The following is a 9,704-nucleotide window of genomic DNA, read 5'->3' on the forward strand; positions in this document are numbered from 1 at the left end:
GGCACTTTTTGCTCATCACCCTCATCACAAAATTGTTAGAGTATAAATAGTGACGCGCATACACGAACACTCAGGCATTATGATTTTGCACTCGCGGCGCACGGATGCGTCTGTCGCGAACATATATGTTACCGGAAATATATGAAGTCTAGGAATTGTATACACCTCCTAAGAAATTTATACAATTCGGAAGCTATGTAGGAAATGTATGAAATATTCTTTCAATAATTATTATTTGATACTATTAGGCATTGTATAAAATTCCAATATCGTATTAGGAAATGTATAAGAACAATGGTTTCTGTCGGGTTCCATCTATCTGGCAGAATTGGCGTACTATGAAGATGGTAGAATTTCATTTGGATTCATTTTATTAGGCATATTGCCATTTATAATCTTCAATGAAAACACGTTGTATTAAAAATTGAAGGGTAATGACGAAAGCGAATCGCTGCAAAACCGACTCCACGTAGTCTTGTTTGCCCTACCCCTAGAGTGCAATTCAAAACCGCGTAGGCGCGGAGGGGCGAGGCGGCCTGCGAGCTGACGCGCAGGTAGTTTTAAGGGTCGCCGTTTTAAGGTGAGCGTGAAAACCATCTGCGACCATAAGCTCGCATGGGACCGCCGGTGCCCCGCAGCGCCGGAGCCGTGACAGAAGCCATTCTTGCCGCATGTTGCATGTTTGCTTCCATGCTGCATGCCTTCTTGCATGCTTCGCTTCAATCAGGTAACATTGCGCCTGATATCTTAAACATACATTTCCGATTACTATTTAGGAAATGTATAGATTTCCTACGAAATGTGTCTAGTGTAATTTATTTAACACTTTTCCGCGGGCGGTTTAAGGAATTTATATTAATACAAAAAAAAACCGTCAGTAAAGCAACAGCTTTGTTAACATCATCAATAATAAATAAAATTTTGATAATTTGAAACATGATCTTATGACATTTAAAATACATATTAAAAAGTATAATAGGTCCTAAGGGGGAACCTAGCGGTACTCCGGAACTTTCTAAACAGGGGTGAGAAAGATGCTCATTTATTGAAACCATTGAATGGCTATATTAACTAAATATTATTTGAACCACTTTAGACGCCCATGGCTGATAAAAAGGTGAAGGAAAACATCTCTAGGAAACCTTGTCTATATAGTCTGAAATCACCAACCCGCACTATGCAAGCCTGGTGATTAACGCTCAATCCTTCTCTGTGTAAGAGGAGGCCTGTGCCCAGAAGTAGGACGATAAAAAAGGCTGTAGCTATCATTGAACCTCCTACACTAAAGAGTTAAAGTTTTCCGAGTAAGAGAGAGTGGTCGACTTTGTCTTTGTTTGGCTTTGTTAAAATCAGTGTAAACAGCATCCACTGGGATGCGTCGGTATAGTAATGTGTATATTGATGGTGTGTAGCACAGGCGATTTGGTGTGGTGGATCTTGATTTATTTCAGAGTATTAGTTGTTTGTGTTGTATGGTGTTTATTGTGTTCTTACATTAGATGAAGTCTGAAAGTAGCGACAGTTACAGAAAAGATGAGAAGTAGAAGATTGTCAAGGTATGGGCATGTAATGAGGAGGGATGCAACAAAGTGTGTGCTAAGTATGAATGTAGATGGATGGAGAGGAAGAGGAAGACCTAAGAAAAGATGATTGGATTGCCTGAAAGATGACATGAATAGGAAGGGAGTGAGTGTCAGTATGACGAGTGACAGGGGAAAATGGAAGAGAATGACCAAACCCAAGTAAAATTGGGAACAGGGCAGGAGAAAGAAGAGGTGTTTATTGTGTGCTGATAAACTATGGGTGACTAATTTACTTAGAACCTTGCCAAAAATAACAGATAGAAATATTAATAACACCTTTTTTTAACGACGCCAAAAATCATCAAATAATGACCCCTCTCGCTGTGGCTTAGCAGTGGTGAGGAAGTAGTAGTCCGTCGTAGGCCTTTTATGTACCAGGGTCGCGGTAACTCTTTCGAACAATCCCGCAGCCCCGGCAGGGACATAGATACCCCTCATTTTGATATTCAGTTGGTCTTTGTAAATACCTACACTATATTGCATATTTACATCATTACTGAGAGGAACATGTGCGGTTAGTAGCGTCTCGCTTACCCGGCTCCCGGGCCACATGAGCCAGTCCACGTAAAGTGGTAAGCAAGATTTCAGTATTTTTTTAAGGAAAGGCAAAAGTATTTTAAAACATGATTTAATAGATTAGTAACAGATAAACATACAATTACTTTTTGCAATTTATGATAATATTACATGATTACTTTTTTTCGTCCGTTTACTTAGTTTGTCTCAGGACTGCATAAAAACTGTACGATGATTTCAAAATCTGAAAACAAAAATAAACAAGTATTTCACATTGCAATATCCTCGTGACTCGTGACTGTATTTCAATCAGAGTATCCACGCTGACGCTGGCACCGTCATCGTCGCCGTCATGTCATGTTGAGTTGGTGGGCCACGGCTGTTAAGAACATCGTCAGTCATAACGGAAACTCAAAGCCAGAAAGTCTGGCAACTAGTCGAGTTGAATCCGATCTATTAGGAGAAGGGTAGGCAGATATATATCGGGTATTTCATACCTAATGACATTAAATCCTATCACTTATACTTTTACTTTATGATATTCTATGGCGAATTGTTAAAAAAATAACCTAATCCATCCAGTGGTTTAGCCGCAGGAATCATTTTTCGTTTTCATAATTTACAACATCATGTGTAAAGCAGAGATAAAGTTAGGAGTATGAAATGTTTTGACCAGTTGACAGCTGTCGGTTTTCAAGGGAGAATTTCCGTTGTTTGTAATGACTGACTCTTATACCTATTGTACAAAGTACAGGTTATTGATGTCAATCGCGCGCGCAGTCAGCAGTTCCACGCTGACCCAAATATTTAGTTATAATATTAAAATTATTATAAAGTTAGTTAACGATCGGTCACCAACCAAGCCGCGTTTGCTCATACCATTAACCATTACCATTTCAACAACCAATATGCCATATTTCTACCATACGAGTTTTTACTATTTATTTGTTGGATTTACGCCCGACGCCTAATACTCGCACATATTATTTACTTTTTTTGAATTTTTTTATTTTTACGTATTTTATTTTTTCTTTGTGCTAATCGACATATATTAACCAGTATAATAACGTAGGTACGACACACTCGGTATAAGGAGGAATACACAATTAAATCCTATATTAAAATTTAAGTATTTTTTGAGAGAGCAAAGTTGTTCATGGGGAAGGTTTTTTGATGCCATGCTGCACAGCGACTGCACACGTGGAAGAGAGACGCACCTTGACGAAGGTGTCGAGCGAGAGCGGGATGACGCGGCCGGCGGCGGGGCGCAGCGGCCGCTTGGCGCGCTCCATCACCAGCACCAGCGAGCGCCGGAACGTCAGCCGCGCGCGTCGCCACTCCATGCTGTACAGCGACTGCACACGTGGAAGAGAGACGCACCTTGACGAAGGTGTCGAGCGAGAGCGGGATGACGCGGCCGGCGGCGGGGCGCAGCGGCCGCTTGGCGCGCTCCATCACCAGCACCAGCGAGCGCCGGAACGTCAGCCGCGCGCGTCGCCACTCCATGCTGTACAGCGACTGCACACGTGGAAGAGAGACGCACCTTGACGAAGGTGTCGAGCGAGAGCGGGATGACGCGGCCGGCGGCGGGCGCAGCGGCCGCTTGGCGCGCTCCATCACCAGCACCAGCGAGCGCCGGAACGTCAGCCGCGCGCGTCGCCACTCCATGCTGTACAGCGACTGCACACGTGGAAGAGAGACGCACCTTGACGAAGGTGTCGAGCGAGAGCGGGATGACGCGGCCGGCGGCGGGCGCAGCGGCCGCTTGGCGCGCTCCATCACCAGCACCAGCGAGCGCCGGAACGTCAGCCGCGCGCGTCGCCACTCCATGCTGTACAGCGACTGCACGTGGAAGAGAGACGCACCTTGACGAAGGTGTCGAGCGAGAGCGGGATGACGCGGCCGGCGGCGGGGCGCAGCGGCCGCTTGGCGCGCTCCATCACCAGCACCAGCGAGCGCCGGAACGTCAGCCGCGCGCGTCGCCACTCCATGCTGTACAGCGACTGCACACGTGGAAGAGAGACGCACCTTGACGAAGGTGTCGAGCGAGAGCGGGATGACGCGGCCGGCGGCGGGGCGCAGCGGCCGCTTGGCGCGCTCCATCACCAGCACCAGCGAGCGCCGGAACGTCAGCCGCGCGCGTCGCCACTCCATGCTGTACAGCGACTGCGACACGCGCTCGCTCTGACAAAACAGTTTATTTGTTTCGTATTTGACCAACTAATTACTAATTTGCGATCAAAATTACCAATTACCTCCACTGTGACTTCATTCCCGTAATAGCAGAATATGAAGAGCTCTATAAGAATACATGTGATGAATAGTGTTATGGACGCAAATTCGATGCTGAGCACGTCGAGCTGAAATAACACACCAATACAAAATTATGCAACAATCGATGAGTGTGACGATCAATGTGACATACTCACGCTGACTATCTTGTAAGCGGCCATGCACAGAATCCAGCCCCCCACGCCGAACTGTACGAGCAGCGGCACAGCGAACACGTCGTGCAGCTCCGTGCACATCCTGCACAAGGCTCGGTCAGACACCGCTTACCTCACACTGCAGGCCGCATGGGGAGCCACTTACTCGGTTATCTTGTTGTAGTGCACCAAGCAGTCAACGAATAATTTGTCAAGTATCGTGTCATAATTTTCTCCGGATTCCACATGCAAGGCTCTAGCTCTCTCAGGCAACGACTCAAAATTTATTCTGTAAAAAATAATTAAGGTTCATGTCATCATCTGCCTAGCCTTTTCCCAACTATATCGTGGTTAGATAAATAAGATAGATAAAACTTTTATTCAACACAAACAGAAAGACAACAAAGATACACAATAAGAAATAAAAAAAACAAATGGTGGGTAAAAAGAGAAACATAAAATGCAAACAGAAATTATTATTATTTGCACCGAATTACTGAAATCCAGCTTAGTATGTGTCAGGTAGCACACCTGAAGCTGGTATTCTGCTAGATCCCTATAATGACGTACGGACTTCGAGTAAACCGAACAATGAACAACATTATTTGGCATGTAGTCTAAAAGAAAGCGTGGAGCGTTTTGTCTAAAAAGAGTAAAGATTACATAAACGCTCCACGCTATCTTCCATCAAACTAAATGTCTGAATCATTCAAAAATTTTAAAAAGCGTGTTCCTTAAACATTTTTATTTTATTCGTTTTATACATAACTGAACTGGAAAGGACGAGGCATCAACATCAATGGCGAACACATCTCTCACTTGCGATTTGCTGACGATATCGTCATCATGGCGGAAACGCTGCAGGACCTACAACAGATGCTGAACGACCTGGCTGAATCTTCTCTACGCATCGGCCTACGGATGAACTTGGACAAAACCAAGGTCATGTTCAATGAACATGTTCTACCGGAACCGATTGCGATACACGGCGCTGTTCTCGAAGTTGTTCGGAAATATGTATACCTCGGGCAGACATTGCAGTTAGGTAGAAACAACTTTGAGGACAAGGTGAATAGGAGAATTCAGTTGGGTTGGGCTGCATTTGGGAAGCTGCGTCGAGTCCTAACATCGTCGATCACACAGTGCCTAAAGACAAAAGTCTTCAATCAGTGCGTCCTACCTGTCATGACTTACGGAGCCGAAACGTGGACACTGACGGTACGGCTGGTCCACAAGTTTAAAGTCGCTCAGCGGGCTATGGAAAGGGCTATGCTCGGCATTTCTCTGAGGGATCGCATCAGAAATGAGGTAATCCGTCAGAGAACCAAGGTCATCGACATAGCCTACCGAATCAGCAAGCTGAAGTGGCAGTGGGCTGGCCATATTAGCCGAAGAACCGATAACCGTTGGGGCAAACGCGTTCTAGAGTGGAGACCACGCCTCGGCAAACGTAGTGTAGGACGTCCTCAGGCACGGTGGAGTGATGACTTGCGCAAGGTGGCTGGCAGGAGCTGGATGCGAGCAGCCGAAAATCGATCTCAGTGACGTGCACTTGGAGAGGCCTATGTCCAGCAGTGGACTGCGATAGGCTGATGATGATACATAAATCCTAGGTCTGCATTTCAATCTGCCGGCTCAGGACAGCGGCCATGTTGGATTTCAGCTACATGACCATTTTTTTGGTATTTCTGACAGCAAACCCTTTCATTTGATACCCACATCATAGGAAGCCGCCTTATTGGATTTGTAATGACGTTTGTTAGCTAGTCATGTATTGACATCAGAACTCAAATCGTTTGCAAAATTTCATCCTAATCCAAGACCGGAAAGTGGGTCAAATTAAGATTCCAAGGTTTTGTTACATGCATAGTAACAAGTGAAGCCATTGTTTTGTTAATAACAAAACAATCGTCTTCACGAGCTATTCATTAATGGCGTTCATGTTATAGTTCGTCGAATTATTACTTTATACTAGTTAGTCGCCATTCGTGACCAGCCGCCAGTCGACTGCAATTGTGGTCAGATTTGCATCATGCAATCATGCTGCTTGTGAGGACTAACATATTGAGAACAGAAGACGACATACCGCAGTATTCTCAGTTGAGTTTTACATTGATCGAGAATCGTGGCCATGAATGCATCCATCGACGTGTTGCCGATGGCTACCAAGTTAGTGCAGTAGAACGATTGGAGCAGCACCAAGGTGAACCTGAATACGGAGGGACATACGGTGTTACTCCTTCTTTTGATTATTTTATTAATATCAAAAGAAATCGGCAAAGTGCGTATCGAACTCACGCGAAACCATTATAATTCCATCATATCCTTGCGCATGTTTACTTTCTAAGTATATCTTAGACACCAATGACTTAGTTTCGGATGGCACGTTAAACTGTAGGTATCGGCTCTCATTGAACAGCCTTGACAGTCGTTACGGGTTGTCAGAAGCCAGCAAGTCCGACGACAGTCTAACCAAGGGGTATCGGGTTGCCCAGGTAACTGAGTTGAGGAGGTCAGACAGGCAGTCGCTGCTTGTAAAGCACTGGTACTCAGCTGAATCCGATGAGACTGGAAGCCGACCACAACATAGTTGGGAAGAGGCTCGGGAGATGATGATCCGTGCGCATGTTTCTAAATGGTTAGTGCGTGAAATGCTTGGCTAACATTTTTAACCCCGCCGACAAACTGCTATATTAAAATCAAAATTTGTTTGTTATTATAAGTGAGGACGATTCTTAACCGACTTCGCTCTGTTATTTACACCGTGTCGAGTTCCACAAACATAGATTTGTTTAAACATTCAGAGATTCTCTAACGTTTTAGGGCTCCGTAGGCAACTAGAAATCTTTATAGTTTCGCCATGTCTGTCTGACCGTCCGTCCGCTGATAATGTCAGTGTTTACCTACATATTTGTCGGCATGATTTATATACAACCACAACGCGAAGATAGTTCAGTTCAGTTAGGTGTCAAAGAGACCCAAACTGTTAAATACTAATTATGCGCCATAAGAGATGACTTGAAAGTGGGTACAATCAGTAAGTCGAGACGCACCAGTCTGGGTTTTAGGGGTATTAATACTTTATTTTCGGCAAATTAAAGGTCTTACACAGCGTTGTGGTCGTAACTAAAACCAGTCCAAAATGGGAATTCGAATGAGATTCCTTGGATTCTATTGATGACGGGGAAGACGATCCACAGCACGCAAGTAGCGACCGCGCAGCCGGCGTACGTGCGCAGCAGCCGCGCCGCGCCGCGCGCCGTGCCTCGCAGCAGCGCGCCGCGCTCGCCCGCGCACTGGTTCAGCAGCGGCTCTGCAACACACGCGCGCTGTAGCCGCACTCGCACTCGCACGCGCCCTGCGCCGCGCGCTCGCTCACCGTCTAGCGACGCGATCAGTCGGTCGATGCGGTCCGCGTCCACGTGGAACGCGATCTGCTTCACGACGCACGTCACGTGGCACAGCATCAGGAACATCACTTGAGACAGTTTGTCCATGTCGCCCCTTTCCTGCACATTGGGACTTTCTCAGAAACATCTACAGTAGTGTGTCGAACTCGGAGAGCTGTACGACCAGAACATGGTTTTAATCGATTACAATCACAACATTTTTGTCATATTTTTTTTGGTTAACCAATTTTAGGTCTCTTTGTTTCTTCTTTCCACTACACCTTACGTCTTGAATCAGTTTTGTAACTGTACTTTTAATCCTAATTAATATGTAATTTCCAATTTGTAAAGTCTAATGCCCATTCTTGATACCAACATATTTTTTATTATGACTATGTAAGTAGGTACTTAATTTCTATGTAAGACCAAACCAAATGGAATAAAAAAGAATTGTGTAAAGCTTTTATGGATTGAATAAAGGTGCGTACGTATTGCGCGTACCCTGGTAAGCGTACTCAGTTTACGCGTATCCGGAACGCCTAGTCCATACCTGCAGCTACGCGTTCACTGTTGGGGTACGCGTACCGCGCGAGCCAACTCGCAGCGCGAGCCACCGTCTGTCGGTTTTTGGTCGCGCTTCAAAGAGGACGCACGCGGCCGGCTACGCTATATTTGGACGGCAAAATGAATAAACACGCGTGTTCTTGTCGGAGTCGTGGTGGCCTAGTGGGCAAAGAACCGACCTCTCGAGTATGAGGGCGCGGGTTCGATTCCAGGTCAGGCAAGTACCAATGCAACTTTTCTAAGTTTGTATGTACTTTCTAAGTATATCTTAGACACCAATGACTGTGTTTCGGATGGCACGTTAAACTGTAGGTCCCGGCTGTCATTGAACATCCTTGGCAGTCGTTACGGGTAGTCAGAAGCCAGTAAGTCTGACACCAGTCTAACCAAGGGGTATCAAGTTGCCCGGGTAACTGGGTTGAGGGGGTCAGATAGGCAGTCGCTTCTTGTAAAGCACTGGTACTCAGCTGAATCCGGTTAGACTGGAAGCCGACCCCAACATAGTTTGGGAAAAGGCTCAGCGGATGATGATGTTCTTGTCGGAGTCATGGCGAATGACTGGGGCTCGCGGAGCGCTCTGGATCGATTGACCTCGCGTACAGGTTCGCGGCGGTCCGTACAGGAGCTGTACGCGTATCCAATGTACGCGTGGAAAGTGTTTCCCAACTACGCGTAACACAGGAACGCGCTATCCGTACGCACCTTAAGAAGCAGTAGTTAGAGTAGACTCGCCTGGTACGCGTATACTGCCTGCTGCAGCACGTAGAGGGAGGTGGCGGCCAGCGCCAGCGCGTGGTATCCGCGCAGCACCAGTCGCTGGGCGCGCGGCCGCGAGCTCAGCGCCGCGCCGCGCAGGAAGCCCACGCGCCGCAGCACGCGCACGTGCGGCGCAACGCTGCGCGCGCACTCCGAGTCCGACCTGCGCACACACATTACTGCACTTCATGTGTTGCTATACACGCCTACATCTTCCCTCTCTATCTAACTTTATCAATTTAAAAGACAACTTTGTTGTGAAGCTCTACCATCCAAGAAATTAACCAGTGATCATGCATTCATATTTCAAACGCAATTTGATTTTGTTTTTGTTGAGGATGATGTATTTTATAAATGATTAGCTTTAATCTATTTTAAATACAACCTCAAGACGGCCATGCAACATCGAGACTCCACTGTCATGTTAGCCCTACTAGCACTCGCAAAGTCCCTAGTCGCTAGCGGGAAAT

General features: G+C 46.2%; 1 protein-coding gene across 1 annotated transcript; it reads right to left on the reverse strand.

The window, feature by feature from the left end:
• Positions 1-788: 788 nt before the first annotated feature.
• LOC126053622 (odorant receptor 4) lies at positions 789-9,445 on the reverse strand. The gene is made up of 9 exons (XM_049836184.2): positions 9,211-9,445; positions 7,905-8,034; positions 7,634-7,838; positions 6,612-6,734; positions 4,692-4,814; positions 4,529-4,628; positions 4,355-4,459; positions 4,128-4,283; positions 789-2,343 (listed from the first exon to the last, which is right to left on the reverse strand). The coding sequence occupies exons 1-9, from the start codon at positions 9,409-9,411 to the stop codon at positions 2,293-2,295; spliced, it is 1,194 nt and encodes a 397-aa protein (XP_049692141.2). The 5' UTR covers positions 9,412-9,445; the 3' UTR covers positions 789-2,292.
• Between the last annotated feature and the right edge of the window lie 259 nt (positions 9,446-9,704).

This window comes from Helicoverpa armigera, chromosome 3 (assembly GCF_030705265.1).
Source record: "Helicoverpa armigera isolate CAAS_96S chromosome 3, ASM3070526v1, whole genome shotgun sequence".
NCBI classification, from domain to species: Eukaryota; Metazoa; Arthropoda; class Insecta; order Lepidoptera; family Noctuidae; genus Helicoverpa; species Helicoverpa armigera.